Below are 20,131 nucleotides of genomic sequence, written 5' to 3' on the forward strand. Positions count from 1 at the left end.
GGTGGCCTGCAGCCCAGCAAGGACTAACTGGCATAGTGGTGGGAGAGAGGGAGAGAGGAGCCTGGAGGAGCAGGGGCCACAGGGCTGTGTACCTCGGGACCCCATGGCCCTGGGCAGACACCCACATCCACTCAGTCCCAGGGGCTGGGAGGCCCCTCATTCATAGTGACCCTCTTGTCTCCAGTGGGGTCTTCTCTGGGTGGGGCTCTGCTGCCCCCAGATCCCATTTCTACCCCTTGTAGCCTCTACCCTTAGGCAGAGTTTGTGGGTGCAGGCAGTGAACCCCTTGCCACCCATCACTGACTCCCCTGTGGTACCAGGCCCACAGCAGGCACCTGCGGCTCCCGTTCTCTCTGAGCCCCCAAGCCCCCAGCCTGGCCGTCAGGTCAGGAAGATCTGGGGCCTGAGGGATGCACAGCCCTGGTCCTATCTGCAGTTCCTGGGGAACACGGCACACACTGTCCCCTCTAGGGGACCCTCTTCAGGCACTGCGGTGCTGCCACTGTCCAGTAGGGGCCGCCATGCCACCACATTCTGTCCCCGAGGTGCCACTGACCCTGCAGGTCAATGGGAAGAAGGGAGAGCTGGTTTCCTCCGAGTGGCTGGCCCCCACCCCTGCCCCAAATTACTGGGCTTTTGTAATAAGGGCGGGTGGGGGGATAGCCACCAGATCCCACAGTCCAGCCCTAAAAGCCCCAAAGTGGTAACCAGGCCAACATCTTCAGAAGGGTCTGTCCTTCAGCTCCAGGACATGCCTGGAGGACAGATGCTCCCCTGGGGGTGTCCCCAGTCCCACCCCACACCCATCCAGGACCTGCTGTCCTTCCAACACCGCCTGCCCACCACAAGCTTCCTGGATCCCGCACCTGCAGTCCCAAGCTTCCATCCCTGGGCCTTGCTCCACCCCCAGGGCCCAAGAGAACATTTCCCCTTGGAGTACAGAGAAGCTGGGTGTCCCCCAGGCAGCGCAGGGCTCTCCTCTGCTACTCAGTGGGGCAGCTGCTAAAATCTAAAACTGTAACATGGCAAGCAGAGTCCTGCCCTGGAAGCTCTTGTCCCCCGTGTCACGGCCAGGGAAGCCCACCCTGCCGGAACCCAGCTGTTAGGGTGCTGGGGTCAACTTTGCAAGCACATCCCCTGCCTCACGCTCCTCGTGCACCCAAGTAACTTCCTCTCCTACTTTCTTCCCCTACTCAAGTGACCCAGGCCTACTCAGGCTCACGGTCCAGCACACAATGCAGGCCCTGTGGCCGAGACATGTCCAGGCTCTGCGGGCCCAGGAGTTCAGGTGCAGCTGTAGCAAGGGGGGCCACAGGCATGAGTCCCTCTTCCTGCCCCCTGACCTCTCTGTGTGGGGTCCCCACGGGGACTCACTTGGGCTTCCTCAGAGCTCAGCAGCCTCTAACCCCAGATTCAGGGAAGGGGACAGAGGCCCACCCCACGTTGCATAGGCTTTGAAATGGCCATACTGCTCTGGGGTTTCACTGGACTGAGGGCAAGAGGCTGGTCCAAACCCCGAGACAGGCCGGAATTGGGGGACAGGCTGGAGAACAAGGCGCTCTCCCGCTCTCACCCCTGCAGCCCCTCCCCTCCAGGGCTCAGCAGTAAATCCACAGCTTTCCAGAGATTCTGTTGGCTATCTTCTGAGTTCATGGAGAAAAGGGGAGAATGACAAGAAACCAAGCAGACAACGGGGCGCCGAGGTGGCCCAGTCGGTGAAGTGTCTGCCTTCGGCTCAGGTCATGATCCCGGGGTCTTGGGACCAGCCCCGCATCAGGCTTCCTGCTCGGCGGAGAGCCCGCTTCTCCCTCTGCCCTTCCCCCCTGCTCATGCTCACTCTCTCTTCTCTTTCAAATAAGTAAAATCTTTTAAAAAAGGCACCAAGCAGGCAAGAGCACTTATCTCGAGACACCTCATTCTGGTGGTCACAGGCACCCTCCGCCCTGCTACTCGTGCGTCCTCGGGCTGCATCCACACCCCCAACTGCTCTGACCCCTCCCCGGCCCGCTGCCCTCTGAGGGGGCACAGCCTGGCCTGGAAGAATCAGGGGTGTCCACCAGGAGGAGGCGGGAAGGGTCCGCACAAAGCGAGCATGGAAGGGCTTACAGCATGACAGCAGGGCTCCTGAGAAGTGGCTGGCCAGCCCCCAGCCCACCCTGGGGACGGATCAGTCAAAGCCAGGAGGCTGGAGGCCAGGCTGGCGTGGCTACACGCTACAGACATGCACTCCAGTCCCTCCAGGAGCAGAGAAGCCTGCTCTGCCTGGGTCACATCGGTCTCAGGACAGCCGCTCTGCAGATGGAGCTGCCGCTGGGTCTACGCCAGGCCTGATGGCTGACCAGGCACCAAGCATGATCTGTTGGCCTCGGAGCTCCGTGCCCACCCAGTGGGGCCTGGTGGCCTCCCTCTGGCCCGCGACGCCCCCCACCTCAGGACGCACAGCACCCCCCCCACTCCTGTGCTGCCCAGGGGCCTGCAGACCGGCCCCTTGCACAGGGCAGAGCCACCCCCTGCTCCTCTCTAGGCCCAGGAGAGGGCATGGCCCACAGGGAGAGGCAGAGAAGTGGGCCAGGCCTGACTGCAGGGCACAGAGAAGGTCATCAAGCAGACCCAGGGAGAACAGCCCTGTCCCAGGAAGAAGAAAGAGACGACTGGAGACTGGAGATGCCGGAGGGTCCTCGATGGGGAGGGAGACGAGAGTCCTGAAGTCTGCAGTTCTGGCGAAGTCGTCACGGCTCTCGGGCGGTGCAGACACGAACTGGACCCACTTGCACATCTGCAGGCCTGTGGGGCAGCGACCGCCCCGTCCACCTTCACGGCTCTGGATCCCATAGGTCCAGCATCAGGAAGGACCTGCCTACCTCGATCTTGAACATTCCCGGACCTGCTCACCACTTGGGCCAGCAGAGGAGCATTTTAAAGCAAGACCACGACACAACAGCAGAAGCCACCTGGGCTCCCGCCTTCCTGAGTGCCCAGCAAACCTACACAACAGTGGTCTCAGGCTTCCTAAGGCCTTGGACGCCTGGGGAACACGTGGCATGTCCCCTAATGAAAGTACGCTGGTGGATGACGTCCTTCTAGGCCACCAGCAGCAGGGCCCTGACGGAGCCCCATCAGACCGACTGGCACCGGCCACCTGGTCTGGACCCTTCTTCCCAGGAGGGCCCCCCCTTCCCTCTGCTAAGTTCTGTGCACAGGCCGCCGTGAATTTGGTTCCATTCCTGCACAAGACTAGAGATTGGTAATTTTACTCACTACGACAAAGTCACTTCTGTGGCCTGATAGAAAGCTCTTTGATGTTTCTTGCAATAATAAAATCTCTGCTTTCTCGCCCATAAATAATCTCACTGAAAGACTGAATCCAAACGCCCGGTGGCCGGAATGACAGGCACAGATAGCTCATTCTTTCCCAGGAAGGACGGGCATGAAGTGAGCTGCGCAGACAGAAAGCAGCCCTCGTTCGAGGAGGCCCCGAGGGTCCCGGCCCCCAAAGGGGACACCCGAGCAGACCGCCACACTCCTCCCCCAAAGGGCCCATGAAGCCACCATGAGTGGCACCAGGCCCGCCCCCGGCTGCCCTACGTGCTTTGCAGAACTGTATCTGGACATAAAATCAATGCGGTTTTCCCAGGAAAAATAAACCGGGCTATTTATGGACAATATAAAATTGCAACCACAGGCATATAATTCATAGGTGATATAAAATAACCAAACACAACAAGCTCTTAAGCTAATGATTTGTTTCTATAAAAACGATACATGCTTGTTATAAAATGCAATCATAAAGAAAAATACATGGAGAAAAGCCACATACATCCAGATGATTCTGTCACTCGGACATGTATCGTGAACGTTCACTGCACGGGATCCCAGACACCTCTCACGTGTACGTAAAATTAGAGACGAACACTTGACAGGAACAGGGTCACGTCATACACGCAGGGGCTGGCTCTGACCTGATCCTGTTTATCAAGTACATACCCGTTCACTATCATCCACCAGCAAGAAGCAGCTGCAAAGCAAGTGCCAAAGATTTCAGAAAAATATGGGCTTTAAACCCAGCCCTGAGAAAATTCGATCCATGACTGGGTTGCTGCAGATAATGAGGCAAAGCCTCACAGCCGTGTGAGAGCACGTCTTCTGGACACGGGCATGCGTGAGCTACTCACCATCCAGCAGCTTGGCCCCAAGGCCCATCCAGGCCCCATGCTTCCATGTCCCCCTCACATCACTGCTAGGGTTCTTCGCGGTGTGGGGCGGTGCGGTCCTCAGAGTCCACATCCGCGTCCCTGGCCAGACCCCGTGAATCTGACTTTCCAGGGGGCGGTCAGGTTAATGATCTTGGGCTGGCAGGGGACCCTGGATTATCTGGGTGGGCAGTGTCATCAGGAGGGTCCTGGTGAGGAGGCAGGAGCATCAAGAATCAGGGAGAAGATGGGAGGGACAGGTGAGGACAGAGAGGACGCTCTCCCGGAGGGTGGGCCCCGGGCCAAGGAACGTGAGAGCCTCTAGAAGCCAGAAAGACAAGGAAACAGACTCTGGCCAGAGCCCCGAAGAAACACAGCCCTGTGGGCCTATTTATGACGTAAGATCATAAATCTGTATTGTCTACACCACTGGGTCTGCGGTGACTTAAGTGAGCACAGGACGCTTCATGGAGGGGAGAGTCCGTCTTGCTCTTGATGGTGGGACCCCTGGGCAGAGGGAACCCCAGCGCTACACCCCGAGCGCCCCTGGACACTCTCAGGTGGCTGAGGCCGTGTCACATCCGGCGTGCCCCACCCCAGGGGCCGGAGGGAAGCAGACTGAGGGGCTCATCTTCAGGGAAGGTGGCTGTGGGCCCAGGCCTGACCGTGGAGGCCCGGTTTCCCCAGCCTATCTCCCGCGTGAGAACACTTGGAAAACGTTCTGGAAGTTGTCTTTGGGCGCCTCTGAATACCGCTGCTGGCTTCCTGCAACCAGTGTGCGGGCGCTTTACGTGAGCAAGGCCGGAGGACTGGGTGCTCTGGCATGGACAGGACGTCTGCACCCTACGCACCATGCGGCTGACAACTCAGATCTGGAAAATCAAAGGCTGCGCCAGGAAGCTGTCCGCGACCTCTCCTCGCACGCTTCCTCCCCCACTTGCCGAAACCGTTTGTCTTATCACCTGCCTCGAAATCCACTGGATGCACCTCAGAATGAGAATTTACTCAACCACGCATATGGAAAGTTCAACCAGTTTAATGCAAAATACTTTTTTCACTTTGAAATAATTTTAGACTCCCAAAAATTTGCAAAAATAGGACAGAGTTCATATGCCCAGCTTCCCCAACCACCACCTTACATAACCACAGAACAAGAATCCAAGCGTCCTGGTAACAGCCTGCACATCGCTGGGCCCCAGCGGCTGCCCGTCACTGCCCTTCCTGGCCCGGGGCCCGCGTGGCCGTCGGTCTGTCTCCCCGGACCCCAGGTCTCTCAGGACCCTGACACCTGTGAAGAGCACCGGTCTTTACTCTGCAGACCGTGTGTTGTCTGGAGTCTGCTCACTGCAGTGAGGTAAGAACACCCCAGGAGGGTGTCAGAGGGGGACATGAGCCGTGGGCAGGTCGCCCAGCATGACCACACCGACGTCTCTGCTGCACTGAGGGAGGCCCCAGACCAGGCACACTCGGCCCGACTCCAGGCCCCCGGCCGGTTCTCATCGACAGCCCCTGTGGCTGCCGTCCCCCCTGCTATTTCTGTGGGGGACAGACCACCGCCAGGAGCTGTCTCTCCCCCACCGACAGGGATCCCAGTAGTGATACTGTTGGCGTGGACTCGTGCAGAGTCACTGATTCTGAAGACTAACCCGGTACAATATTCTGTGGCTCAAACTGGCCCAGACGTGGCTTCCAACAAACCCCTAGCGTATTTCCGGCAATTCCTTACTTTCTGACACAAAATGGCCCGGGCTCAGGTTGATTTCCCACTCTGGCCCGGGCGCCAGCCAGCCCTTCAGGAGCCTGGTTCCAGCCGTCGGGAGCAGCACCCCGGCCGCGGCCCGAGATGGGGCGTGGGTGTGCACCTGCTGCAGGTGTCGCTGCTCGAGGCCCCTGGCTGCCAGAGCCGGCAGGTGCCCACATGGGTGCACGCACAACACCTAAGTCCGTCTCTCTGTCCAGCCACCCTACCTGTGACGCAACAGGGACTCCCAAGACCCCGGCTCTTCTCTGCGCTCCCCAGTTCTCCGGTCCTAGAACACTCGCTTCCAGAGCTGGCCAGAGAACAGACCGTGTCTTCTCGTCCCCAGCCCGGTCCGACTCCTGCCTTCCACAGCTGCAGGGGGCGCTATGCCCCACCCCCACCGCGGTGTCACTTCTGAGCACGGGGAACAGGAATCCGGCTCAGAGGCAGAGCTACACGGCACACCGGCGACCATCCTCCATCCTCCTCAGTGTCTGCTTTGTCCTTCCTCAATCTCGTGTTTGCACAAACGTGCAGCTACTTCTGGTTTCCCGTCTTCCTTGTTACTACAGGTGCTTCCAGAGTCTGCTTTCTCACGTACAGCACCCGCGGTGGGAGGTCAGCCGTGTCACTTCAGATTCTGCGCTCCCTGCCACGCGAGCCGCAGGTCACTGAAAGCTCGCACGTGTGGGCATCTGGGTCACCTTAGTGTTTCGTAACTACAAACAAGGCCACACCAACAACCTTGCGCATACGTAATTCTGGACAGTCAGCAGATACAAACTAGTTTCATGGCTCAGTTTGGTTTGGTGATAAAAGCCAAGATACTTCACCAACTGGACGACAATGTGAAAAAAGTCTGTAGCACATGACAGGGTAAGACAGAGACCAAATACTCAACAGCGACAAACCGCAGTGGGCGCAGGAGATGCTAAGCCACCCACGTGGTGAACGGGGCAGAGTCAGCACCACGGACATGGCACCAGCCGCGGGAGGGACTCGCGTCAGGGAGGGTCTAAGCCAAGAGGCATCCACCACGGAAGGACTGAAAACTGAGGAGCTGAAGGCAGAGAACTGGACACGGACACGCCTCTACCACCCACGGCCGAGGAGTGGGCAGTGGCGACTTTCGGGAGCCCAGACCTGGGTCATGGCTGGCTGTCCCCCTCAGGGTCACTGTCTGGGTGGGGATGTGTCCGCCATCTTCCATTAGCCACACTGGGACCAAAGCCAGCTGGCTGGGAGCCAGGGAAGGCAGCGCCGGGCCCAGACCCACACACGTGGCAGTCCGTGCGTGGGCCTGAACCCTGGCCGTGTACGGAGGCCGCCCAGACATCCCGGCTAGGGCCTGAGGATGTGTGAGGTTTAAGTGACTGCAGGCAACTCTGGTGGCGGCTCTGGCTAACGAGACGCCCCGGGACCGTCGCCGACACGGGTCAGCCTGGATGTTCTTTCAGAGGGAGACGCTGGGGGACCACGTGTGTGAGGCAAACTACACATGTCCTGACACCCTGCTTCCCAGTGACAATAGACAGAGCCTTATAATTAAACTATAACACAGTCTGCACCTGTCAGAAAACGAGCCTTTGGTTAAAAGATACTTGGTGTTCAGACATTACCAGAAAAACATCACTAAGTCGAATAGGTCAAAAGCCAGACGATCTCTCCTTTCCAAGTTTATACCCTGTATTTTGTTTAAAAAAAAAAACAGGAATTGAACCAGTGTAAAGAAGCACAACAAGGAAACCATCTTGCCAGGAACGGCTTCTCCCAGTATCCGTGTCTCTGTGGGAGGGCGAAGCTGAGAGCACTCAGCGGGCCGGCACCAGAAAGCCGAGAAGCCACGCACAGTATCACGCCGTGGAGTCACCGTGTCACCCAGGCTGCGCGTCCCCTGGCCAAGCGGGCGTGACTCCGCACTCCTACCTCCCGCCCGCCACGGGTCTCCCTAGAAAGTCTGCCACGCGCAACATAAAGATAAAACCTAACACTCTTGGGGGAAAATGAGATCTAAAACCAACAATAATTTTTCAAAATAACCTGGGAAACATCAGGATGAACTGCTTCTGTCAAGGAGGGCGTTCCAGAAGCTTCTACGTCACGGCACCTAACCACTAGCCGCCAGCTGACAAGGTTGCACGATAGCTCCGTCCCAGAACACGGGGAAGCTGGTGGTCTTCCTTCCATTAGAAGTTAAGTTTTTGCCTCTGGTTTCCCACCGATCAAATCTCCAAATCCCAGTTTTTCCAGGGGTTCCTGTGCCATCAGCTGCCTACGAGAAGGGAAGAAAACGAAGAGCGCCGTCTGCACGGGGCCTGTGCTTTCACTCCCATCCCGCCCAGTGTCCCGGGGGCTGCCTGCGGGCAGGGACTCCGCTGCTCTGGGCCCCGAAGGGCCTCTCTGCGCCCTCCTCCTCCTGGCTGACACCTGCACCTCTGGACCCAAGAGAGACACCCGCCCCCCAACGCAGGGCACAGCCAGAACCCAAAGGAAGCAGGCAGACCACGGTGAGGCTCCCCGAGGGCCCAGTCTGGAGCAGACCCCTGGCCTCCAGGTCCCTGTGAAGACGCCCTGGACAAAGTGTGGACAGGACAGGACAGACTTTATTTGGTACAACTGACCCTGAATAACACAGAGGTTAGGGGCACCAAACACCTGCGTAGTCGAGGATCTGTCTATAACTCCGGGCTCCCCAAAAGCTTAAGGACTAACAGCCTACTGCTGACCAGAAACCTCAGCTATAACATAAGTGTATCCTAACAAAACGTAAGCCAGAGAAAAGAGTTATTAAGAAAATGATAAGGAAGAAACATATTTCCAGGACTGTACTGCATTTATCGAAGAAGTCTGTATGTAAGCAGACCCGTGCTGTTCACGGTCACCGCATCTGTTAGCTTTACTCTGAGTTATCAGACACACCCAGATGCGTGGTGCATGGGCTCCATGTCCTCTCAGTCCTGCCCCAGGCCCAGCACGGTCTCACAGCTGGCCAGCGGCTGTGTCCTGCTCCCACCGCCTCCCTATAACCAGCCGTGTGCCAGCCTCCCACCACGTCCCCGTAAGTCAGGGCCACGAAGACAGGGATGCCCCGCACAGAGCACGTGCTGAGCTCAGGAGCCTCCCCCATCTGGCCTCCCGCCGCCCACGCTCCAGGGAATTGGGAGGCCTAGGTTTCATTCTGTTTTGTTTTGGGGGCGGGGGTGGGTCGACCCGAACTCTCAGAGGCATCTGTCCATCCTGCTTGCTGGCAGTGGGGGTTGAGGGGGGACAGCGTCCCCGCAGGAACCGCCAGGCTCAGCCGACACACGGCCCGCCATCACTTCATACACTGTGTCCCGGCTCCCACCACTGAGCCCGCGGACCGCCCCCAAGCCCGGCGGGCCAGTGCAGGCAGCCCGGAGTTCAGCCAGCATGCTGGGCACCGCGGGACGTCCAAGGCACCTGCTCAGATGACCCGCTTTCTGCAGGTTCGCGGGGGTCCAGTGGGAGCAGGCCACACTTCTGCAGAAACACAAAGCCCCGCAGGGAGATGATCTCTATCCAAACTTCACAATGGCTGTCACTTACCCCTCAGGAAAATGTCCCCAGAACTGCAAAATTCAGTCAGTACAATTTAATCTAGAAGCAGGTTAAATTCTACAGCATGGAATGCACGCACTACTCCTTAAACCCAAATGAGAAAAACAATGATAAATTTTCAACACATCTTGGCAAAAGAGGCCATCTGGCTGACAGTTCTTGAAACTGGCCTCTCGGACCACACTGTGATCAGCAGAGCAACGACCCCCAGATGACACCCTCCTTGCTGCCTGTGTCACCCTCCACGGCAGAGGGGGATTCGGGCTACAGGTGAAACACAGTTGCTAACTGCTGATTCTGAGGTGACGTCACCCAGGACGACTCAACCTCATCACATGAATCCTGAAAATCAGAGACAGATGGGAAGCGAGGAAGGGTCGAAGAGATACACTGTCGCCAGCTTTGAGAGGGCGGAGGGCCATGAGCCAAGGAGCATGGGCGCCTCTAGAAGCTGGAGAAGGCAGGGAGCAGTTCTGCCCTGGAGCCTCCAGAAGGAATGCAGCCTGTCCACGCCCTGACTGGGCCCCATGACACCCATGTCAGACTTCCCGCTGCAGAAGGGCAGGTGGGCTGGCGGGCACACCAACCCAGGCACGGGGCAAGCGGTGCTCCTCCCGACATGCTGTCACGACAGGACGGACCTGCGTGTTTAGCGGCACAAAGAAAGAATAAGGAGGAAAAAACTAGAAGCCAAATAAGACATGGTTCAAAATATCCTTTCTACAAATCTGTTAATCTTCGTAAAATCCAGCTCCTTGGCAAGATCCTAAAAACAACAAATACAACGTTTAACAAGTTCTAAAGCCAAAAGGATGATTTCAATGCCTCCCTTTAGCATAAGGGAAGAGACCATCCCGTTTCCAGTCCAGTACTTTAGGGACTGAGCCAGCATTGAGCGCATGATTTAGGGCAACCGGATTTCCGGGAGGCCTGGCCTTCACACCAACCCGCGCTCCGGGATGCGGCTGCATGGCCCGATGACCGCCCCATGGCACGGGGACCCAAGTGACATGATTACAGAGCCTTGAGATCGCGGATCGTAGGTGTACTTGTTTTCTCTGCCAACAACGCAATCCCAAACTTAACAGCTTTTCCCATGAGAAAATGTGGCCCACAGCTACAACAGCACACATACTTCCCCATCTGGCTACAACGGCCCACGGCCTCAAGAGGCAACTTTAAAAACTTGTTGTGATCCAGTTTTTTACATAGATGCATACAGAGGCACGAACCAGTAAGTCATGTCTGGGATTTCAGCACAAAAGGGAAAGGGAAGAAAAGAGGTTTGTAAAAAGCAGGAGGAGCAAATGTGCAAAACCTAGATACTGAATCCGGGTGGTCATGGATTTTCATTAAAAACCATCCAAAAGTCTATGGCCAAAATCACTGACCAAGTCAGAAACACAATGTACCCTTTAAATTTATCTTAACATCGCCTGACCAGCCAGCAAAGCCACTTGAAATAACTGAACCCACAGAGTGGCCAGCTGCATCCGTTGGTCCCCATCGACCTCAGCAGGCCTCAGGGGAGGCTGGTCTCCAGAAGCTGTGCTGAGCAAGGCATGGCCACACGGAGAGCAGGCAGCTCACTCCCAGGGTCAAATGGGGAGAAAAGACAGGGCCCTTCTGCTGGCCCTTCACCAGGCAGGCCAGGAGCCTCTCTGGGGACACAAGCAGCCCAACTCCGTAACAACTCCGGAACAACTCCCAGCAGGAGCAGCTACCTGTGTGTGCTGGGGACTCTGGCCTGCACAATGTGATTAATCCAAGCTTCAGAGGGGCGGGTGAGCCTGAACAACTCCGGAGACAGAGTAAGGGCCTCATCTGATGGCCCCACTCCCAAAAGGGCCCATCCCCAAGGTCCCACGTGTCCACAAATAGCCCTCAACACACCTGTGGACCTGAGAAACACAAGAGATTTTGCCCTGAGGGAAACGTCTGAGTTTGTTACGGGAAAATGGAAACGGGGCTCCAACTGGATTGGTTTATGTCAACCCATCTTCAGACAAAACCGTCTGAAGACTGGATTCCTTAATGAGCTAATGAAGGGCTCAAAAAGCGTAAATAAAAGTTCCCATCCCCACTATATAATTACCTGCCTTTCCCCATTAAGGACTAAAACAGTTCTTAAGCAAAATCTCAACGGATCATAGTTAGGAACATTTGTTTTATTTAAAAGTGAGCTCTGGTAAATTCTGGTCAAGACAGAACAAATCCTTTGTCTTTCATCATTTCTAAAATAGCCTATTGTCTCCCCGTCACATTTGAAGCACAGCTGAGTCTACATGAAACAAAACAACATTTTTACGGTCTGAGAACGTGAAAGAAAGAAACCGTGTACCCACAACCTTCAAATCTTTTGGCTCAGTCAGCATTTTCATGATGTACGGTTCTGAAACCTTAATGACAGCTCCCAAATTTGGAAAGAAAATACTCTGAGGAATGTAGCCGTGTATGACGCTGTCGCTCACGGAAAGGTCGCTGTGATTGCTACACAACTTCTAGTACCATTTAATCTGGCAGGCCTCAATTCTAGGGGCAAGCAATTACACAGCTGTGAAAGACAGAAGTCTCAATGAGCCACGCTGCAACGAGCTCTTGGGGAAAGAAACGCTTCTGGGGAGCCGAGGAAGGTTCGAGAAGTCACAGATGGTAGCAGGTACTTGCCTCTCCATTCTGCATTCTAAATAGGCTTTTGATTCCTGTCTGCACAAAGCGTTTTCAAACTTATTGTCGCGGAGACACTTCATGAATTTCTCTTTGAAGCTTTTACATTCACCTAGAACGAGAAGGAAAACAGCATTTCCTTTTAAAGCGAAAACAGGACGTGCCCGCTTCTCCTTTCAAAACTCGCTTCCTCCCCCAGCACGCCGGACGCCACGCTGGGAGGCGAGCACCTGGCCACCGGGGAGCTCACGTGGGACTGTTCCACCTTCGCTGCGGGGTTGAAACATTCCACACAACAGTCGGTAAGGCCACTCTCGGAGCCCCGGCTTCCACAGAGGCTCCCCCCAAACCCAGACTCCGGCCACAAACCTGCGGGGCTCAGCACGGCGTTCCAGGCGCGCACGCGTCCCTGGCTACCAGCCTGCAGGCCCGGACGCGGCGGGTCCGCCACACGCCCCGCTCCCGCCAGCCGCTCCGCGCCGGGCCGTCCCGCGGGGCTCCGGCCCTGTCCCGCTCCCGCCCGCGCGGGCCCGCGGCGGGCCTCGGTTTCCCCACCTGCACCGCGGGGCCGTGCGGCGCCACCGGACACTCAGGACCCGAGGCCCGGCGCGGGAGCCCGGCGACTGCCCGCCGCTCACCGAAGTGATCCAGCGGGAAGCTGCCCTTGTCCGGGGGCCGCGGCTGGAAGCTCTTGGACCCAAAATTCATGGCGGTCGACATGTTGGCGAGCCCCGGACTGCGACGCGCGCCGTACGCAGGGCGGCGGGCCGAGCGCCGAGCGGGCCCCGCGAGAGCGCGGCGCACGTCGAGCGGCGGGCGGCCACGGGCGTCAGGCCCCGCCTCTGCCGCCCGGGCCCCGCCCCCTCGCCACAGGTCCCGCCCACACGCCGCCGGACCCCCGCCCCCGCCTGGAAGGCCCCACCCCTTACTGACCGGGCCCCTCCCCGCCGCTGGGACCGGTCCCCTGGCCGCAGAGGCTCCGCCCCCGCACCACAGGCCCCGCCCCCTGCCCGGGCCCGGCCCCAGCTGGGCTCTGAAAGGCCCTGAGCCTGGCTGCTCTGCCCAGTCCTTGCCAGTCTCCTCCAGTCTGACCCTCACAGCAACCCAGTGGCAGAGGCCAGCTGTCATCTCCTTATGAGGAGGAAACGGAAGTCCAGAGAGGCTCAGCAGTTTGCCCAAAGACACAGCTTCAGTCCACAGGAAGCCCAAGAGCAGGTGCACTCGCAGGGTCCGGCAGGCTGTGCGGCGCCTCTGCATCCCCAGGTGTCTGCGGGGCTGACCTGCGGGGGAGGAAGGAGTGAGGGCGGCCACAACATGGTGTCACACCCCGGGCAGCTCCAGCAACAAAAGTGTGATTGCTCTTGGCTCTGGAGGCCAGACGTCTGAGATGGACGTCTGGCGGGGCTGGCTCCTCCTGGAGGCTCTGGGGAGACCCCGCCGCAGGCCGCGCGCGAGCCGCGGTGGTCGCCGGCAGTCTTGGGGCTCCTCGGCTCCTGCGCACACCCCGTCTCCGCCCTCACCCTCCCGTGGGGTCCCCCCCCCGTGTGTCTGTGTCCAGATGTCCTCTGCTTACAAGGACACCAGCCACACTGGGTGGGTGCACCCTAACGACTTCATCCTAATTACATCTGCTATGATCCTGTTTCCACAAAAGGTCCCCTGCTAAGGTTTGGGGGGGTAGGTCTCCAACCTATGAATTAACAGGGGGCGGGGGATGCAGCTCAACCTGTAACAAACTAGAAGTGCCTCGAGAACAGTTACGGCTCTGGTGGTCACTTATTATTACTATTGTTCTTATAGCAGCGAGAACAACAGTGAAAGGGCTCGGTGGAGACCCCAGCTCTCCCACGCAGAGCCTCCTCCCAGCCCTGTACCCGGGGCAACCACCCTTCATCCCCAGACTGGGCCTCTGGATTTCATCTGGAGGGAGGAAGTGGATCACTGCCCTCCCAGAGCACCTGCGCTCTGTGATTCTGCCAGGAGCTCCAACCTGCATCCATGCATCCATCCCACCCGCGTGCCAACCATGTGCCAGGCCCTAGAGATAAGCAGATTGGGGCCTCAGCAACAGGGCTCACCAGCTACCCCCTCCCCCCGGTCCCTGACGTGATCCAGCACCATGCCTCCTTTTAATGTCAGGACTAGGAGCAGTTCAGGCAACTCAGGGGCCTTGCAGAGAAGTGCCTGGCCAACGAGCCCTCACAGCCCCCACCTCAGGGCCTGCCCCTTCCTCAAGGCCTCTGGAAGGCATCCAGCTCCTCACTCGCTGGCTCCCCAGTACACCTGCCCCTCCTCAGTGTGCACCACTGGATCTCTGTGCCTGGGGTTGCATTTTAGCAGTGTGTCTAGTGCTGGCAGAGCTGGCCCTGAATGCCACTGGGGCCTGTTGGGGGTCCACAGGGAAAGCCCATTGCAGCCGTTGAGGCCTTGATCAACCTGGTGTTCTGGGCCCACTAAAAACTACAAAAGGAAAATTGCACCTTGATCTTGTCACATAAACGACTGTTTCATGTGGCTAGAACCAGGGGCCACACACTAGGTTATTCATTAATATGTTTCCAGGGCAGTGAACAAAAGACGCTTTTATTGCCCAGCAAATAGCACTTTTCCACTTGACTAGATCACACCACTCAGCGGTAAAGAGGACAGCCCTGCCCCCCAAGGTTGCCTGCAGCCTCTCCATCCAGCAGCCCTGAGGGACCAATGAAGCACTGGAGGCCTGGAGACCCCGAGGTGACAACCAGCTTTTAATTGACACGTCTGTACCTGGCAGATGATTATTGCTTTATGTGAAACGTTTGGCTGGGAGGGAAGGAAGGGATTTTCATCTGCGGCGCACAGATAAAGAAGTGGGGGAAGAAACTGATGCTTCTGGAACCCCTCTTCCGTGCTAGGCTGTTTGGCGTGGGGCCCCTGGAACAGTGCCAGGCATACAGTGGACCTTCAGTTAGTAGTATCTCAAGGAGGAACCCGGTTAAGCAGGTGTTCTTATCCCTCACCTCACACGTAGAGAAACACAAAGAGGTCAAGTCTCATCCAAGGTGACGCAGCCAGTGTCCAAGCTACCCGGCACCGTGTAACAAACATCCGCAGCTCAGAGGTGTAAAACAGAGACCATCTGCTTTGCCAAGAACTTGCAGTGTGGGCCGGCCTTGGTGGAGACGGCCTGCCTGGCATCAGCTGGGGGTGCTCAACCTCAGGCTGAGACACTCCCCCTTTAAGACAGCCCCTGGATCGAACCTTGCCTGAAACTAGATATAGCAGATCTCTCCCCTTTAATACAGTCTGCTGCAAAAGTATACTTTTCAAAAGGATGAAAACACAGTTCTCAGAGAAATATAAACTGCACATGTGTTAGTTTCATTTAATGCATGGATGAAGGGGTTTGGCCGGATGGCAAAGCTGGTTCTGAGAAGGGCGCCCCAACCCCGATATATCCACATCTGGTCAGAGGAAAAGAAAGGATGCTGGAGTCGGATTGCTAAGCTGGACCTACAACAGGTTAATAGCTCATGGGGCAATAAACCATAACCTTCGGGATTATCCTTTCTGCCAGACAGAAGTGATTTGCACTTTTACAGGAAAATCAATCACTTGCAGCTTTTCTGTTTCCTACATGTGAACGTCTAGCTTGAGGGCACCTGGGCCTGGTCAATAATAAACGGTAAGTCAAATACAGCGACGCTCCTGGGAGGGTCGAATGATGCTCAGGCAGACTGGCTGGACCGTGGCTTTGAGGATACAATGAAGGGACACGGTGTCACCCATTTGCCTTATTCCTGAGTATTGGGAGATTTTCCTGAACATTGCTTATATGAGACTGAGGCTGCCATAGCAAAGCTCCAAAAATTTAACCATCAGAAACATATTCTGTCCCAGTTCTGGAGGCCACAAGGCTGAACCCGAGGTGGGCAGGGCCACACTCCTTCGGAGGGCACTCGGGGAGGGTCCTTCCCGCCTCGTCCAGCTCCTGGTGGCCCCACGTTCCTTGCTTGGGGCCACACCCTCCATCTCGGCTTCCAGAGTCACCTGAATTTCTCTGTGTCTGTGTCCTCTACTCTTCTGTCTCTTATAAGGACACCTGTCACTGGATTTAGGGCCACCTTAATCGCAATCTAAACTTGATTACATCTGCAAAGACTCTATTTCCAAATAAGGGCCCATTCTGATGTTCTAGGGAGACATGAATTGTTGGGTGGGGAGGCCATTCCACCCAGTACACCGCTCCCACCCCTTTAGGTTATTTTCCCCCTTTAAAGAGTTCCAGCTGGCCCAGAAAAGTCGGGTCACCGTAGGTGTGGGCAGGGCCCTGACGCTTAGAGTCTTGAGCTTGAAAGTTGATCTTCAGGGGCGCCTGGGTGGCTCAGTTGGTTAAGCGACTGCCTTCGGCTCAGGTCATGATCCCAGGGTCCTGGGATCGAGTCCCGCGTCGGGCTCCCGGCTCAGCAGGAGGCCTGCTTCTCCCTCTCCCACTCCCCCTGCTTGTGTTCCTGCTCTCGCTGTCTCTGTCTCTGTCAAATAAATAAATAAAATCTTTAAAAAAAAAAAAAAAGTTGATCTTCAGGCTGAGAAAATCGGGGAGCTGGCCTTGACTGGAGGGGTGGGCAGAGAGGAGAGAGAGCAGAGTGGAGCCCAGCAGCCCCCCACCCAGCATCGGCATGGGGAGTGGGGAACCGGCAAGGTGAGGGCCCCTCCCGATGCCCTCCATAGGGGAGGTTGGTGGGGAGAGCCAGGCCGCGCATGGGACAGTGGGTACGACGCCCCGCCTGGTGTGGAGCGAACATCAGCCAGAGTCTAACGGGGTGCAGCCCCTTGGCTCAGGGCTTCTGGTTCTAGGAACTTATTTTTACAGCACATCCCTTGAAACCGGGCACGCAGGTATTTCGAGCAGGATGTTTTTGACTGAGAGAGAGAACGGCAGAGAGGAGACGAGGCAACCGTCCGGGGTCTGATCCGGCCACACTGTCACCGCAAGAATAAAGAGCAACTGAACAGAGGGAGGGAGACAAGGGCGGAGGAGACTCTGGGGTGGAAGGGAGGTTCACGGTCTGGAATGTGGCGAGGGTTTCCCGGCTGCATACGTATGTAAACTCGTCGAACTGCGCGCTTGGACACGAGGGGCTCGCTGCACGTCAGGACAATGATGAACACAGCAAGAGCACCACACGCAGAAGCCGGAGCGTCTCTGGGAGGACGCATGGGCGAGGGGCCCAGAGGGGAGGGGACTCTGGAGCCCCCGTGGGTGTGCGTCCATTATCTAGTTAAACGGGTAAACAGCCACCCAAACGCCTCCTTCCCAGAAAGAGCCTGTGGGATGCTGCGGTGGGCTGACGGGTGGCGCCCACAAAAGACGTGCCCAGCGGTCTCTGCATGTGAGGCAAGGGTCTCGAGGTGAGACCACCGTGGGCCATGGCGGGCGAGGCCCGAGCAGCAGGCCGGGTCCTCCCCAAGAGCCCGCGAGGACCCAGCCTGCCCGCACCACCGTCCTGACCGCTGGAGTGTATTTCTGGACTTTTAGACGCCCAGCTGTGGGTCTTGGTTTTGCGGCAGCGCCAGGACTCACACAGTGGTGAGCGGTGGGGCCGCTGGGGACCTGAGCGGGACCCTTCCCCAGTGCCGGGGGACAGGGGGTAGCCAGGGGGCAGCAGGCCTTTCTAGAAGTTGCCGAGGAAGGGCCCTGTGGGAGGGACACTGGTTGCTGCTACGGTTTTAGGCTCAGGAGGGGAAGGCCCCGGATGAGCAGCTAGAGGAGAGGTGGCCTGGGGGGTCGCGGGGACAGGGCGCTTCCCAAGGCCTGGCCAGCACCGTCAGCATCAGCGAGGCCCTGGGCATCGGGGCCCCAGGACCAGAGATACGAGGAACCGGCCACACCCGCAGGGAGGAGGGACCCTGAGCGCGTCCCCAGGGGACAAGGGCCGACTCTGGGGGCAGATGGGACTGGCGCTCCCCACCTCTGTCCTCCACAGACTCTTCTTGAACCTTGCCCCTCCCCCATGCAGTTCCCCTCCCTTTGGACCTGGGGCAGCCTCGGGACCCCCCCCCAGGTGACAAAGCTGCGTGACTCCAAAGCTAGGTCACAGGTCATAGGTTACAGGTTGTGGCCTCTGACACTTGAACCCTCACTCTTGAAGCTTGAAAACACAAGCTCATCAACATCACTCCCGAGGTCAGAGCCCAACGCGGCTGTTCCCATGACCCCGGCTCAGCCAGGGCTGCCCCTGGGAGCCCCCACGAGGCCCTTGCTCTGGCTCACCTCCACTGCCTCCTTCCCTTCTGGGCCCTGTGATCCCACTGGGCCCCACCGACAATCCAGGACAGTCTCCCTATTTTACGGTCAGCTGATGAGCAAATTCAGTTTTACCTTCTACCTGAACCCCTTTGCGTGGAACCTGGCGTTTTCACACATTCCAGGGACGAGGTGGTGGATGTTCCAGGAATCGGTTCCCAAGCCCTGGCCAGTGAGGCCGTGGGAGTCCCGCACCGCGCCGCCCCTCCCCCCGCCCCGTGGCCCCGTGCTCGCACGTGATTGCTACGCGGTGATCCCTGCACCCCTGCTACTCGTGCTGCTGTGGATATGACGTCTGGCTCAGGCAGAACAGTAGGGACAGGACACAGGTGCAGGGGTGCAGCGGCAGGGCCGGGATCCGCACGGGAATCCGGGGGGCGCAGGGGTGCGCGGCCGGGATCGGCGCGGGGTGCGCGGGAAGCCGGGGGCACAGGGGCGCGGGGCCGGGATCCGAGCAGGAGGCGTGGGGATCCGGGGGCGCAGGGGCGCGGGGCCGGGTTCCCCGCGGGGGGCGCGGGAATCCGGGGGGATGGGACTGTTTCACATCTTGAGCGTGGGCGTGGTCACATGACTGTAGGAGTTGGTGAAAACTTGCAGAGAACCGTACCCTGAAAAGGCTGGAGTTCACGAGCATAAATTCTCCTGCCAGGCTGGTGCACTGAGGCCCCAGCCCGAGGCCTGTCCAGAGACAGGCGGGGCAGCTCGGCTCTGCAGGACCACCAGCCCCGGGGGGGCCCCCCGCACTCCGCTGGGTCCCTCCCGCCCCCGCCTTTCCAGGGCCTGGATGTGGAAGAGCCTTCCACACTCCTGGTGCCCAGAGAGATTCTCTGCCAAACCCTGGTCGCCCCTCAGGGGCCTGATGTGACTCCAGCGACCCGAGCGGCAGCCCTGCTGGCCGGGCCCTGAGAAGTTCCAGGTCTGCAGCTGGCCTCGCCTGGGCGCTCTGGTCGGAGGTCACCAGGGGCACAGGGGCCTGTGCAAAGTCCTGCAGTCACACACTGCTGGCCCTGTCCACACGAAATTCCAGGAAACACCAGTAGGGTCCAGATGCCCATAGGGCAGGGTCGGGCATCTAACCTGATGGGTCTGGTTCCCAAGCCTGCGCCCCTCACTGCCACACCCCTGCCCCGCAGGGTGGGACAGCGCAGAGCGAGTGGTGGGTGCTGTGGGGGCCCTGCCCTGATCCCCCTCACCGCCAGCGCACCCAGAGGCCGGGGGGGCTGCGAGCGCCTCAAACCTGGGCCCCGCTTCCTCTCCTGAGAAATGGGGGTGACCCCCGCTAGGCTGTCAGGAGGAGCTCGAGGGTCTTGCAGGTAAAAGGCCAGAAACTGGCTGAGCCAGGACTGGTTCTGGAAAATCCCCTCCAGCTGTGCCGCCACGCCCTGCAGGAGACCGTGGCTGATCCGCAGGTGCCCGGCGGCGGCACCGAGGTGGGGGGCCTCATGCCCGGCGTGGCCCCAGGTGCCCAGGCCTCACCGACCTGAAGGAGGAGGATGGACCCCCAACCCCCACCCCAAGTTCTCACCTCCAGCGTGTCGGGCCGCACTGCCCCTTCCCTCCTTCCCACGGCGGTCCACCCAGCACCTTGCTTGGTCCTGCTCCGGGATCCGCACAGCCCTCTGCCGGAATGCCTTTCCTGGGACTCGCACGCTCAGCTACAGCGCCCGG

At 58.4% G+C, this 20,131-nt stretch overlaps 1 protein-coding gene and 1 long non-coding RNA gene across 2 annotated transcripts; one reads left to right on the forward strand and one right to left on the reverse strand.

Moving 5' to 3' along the window:
* Nucleotides 1-5,210: 5,210 nt before the first annotated feature.
* COX19 (cytochrome c oxidase assembly factor COX19) lies at nt 5,211-12,955 on the reverse strand. Its single transcript, XM_081819194.1, has 3 exons — nt 12,816-12,955; nt 12,174-12,289; nt 5,211-8,199 (listed from the first exon to the last, which is right to left on the reverse strand). The coding sequence occupies exons 1-3, from the start codon at nt 12,895-12,897 to the stop codon at nt 8,125-8,127; spliced, it is 273 nt and encodes a 90-aa protein (XP_081675320.1). The 5' UTR covers nt 12,898-12,955; the 3' UTR covers nt 5,211-8,124.
* Nucleotides 12,281-15,717, forward strand: LOC145721468 (uncharacterized). The gene is made up of 2 exons (XR_014145155.1): nt 12,281-12,479; nt 13,978-15,717. It is a non-coding gene; the product is annotated as an uncharacterized LOC145721468 (long non-coding RNA).
* Nucleotides 15,718-20,131: the final 4,414 nt, after the last annotated feature.

The sequence above is a fragment of the Leptonychotes weddellii genome, chromosome 5 (assembly GCF_054177405.1).
Source record: "Leptonychotes weddellii isolate Sample4059 chromosome 5, ASM5417740v2, whole genome shotgun sequence".
NCBI classification, from domain to species: domain Eukaryota; kingdom Metazoa; phylum Chordata; class Mammalia; order Carnivora; family Phocidae; genus Leptonychotes; species Leptonychotes weddellii.

Bases quoted from the DNA above. Each gene is read 5' to 3' on its own strand.
- COX19 (XM_081819194.1), bottom strand. From the start codon at position 12,897: ATGTCGACCGCCATGAATTTTGGGTCCAAGAGCTTCCAGCCGCGGCCC. The intron at 12,290-12,815 runs GTGAGCGGCGGG...TTCTCGTTCTAG, and splicing joins CTTCCCGCTGGATCACTTCG to GTGAATGTAAAAGCTTCAAA. The intron at 8,200-12,173 runs GTACCTGCTACC...TCTCGTAGGCAG, and splicing joins AATGCAGAATGGAGAGGCAA to CTGATGGCACAGGAACCCCT.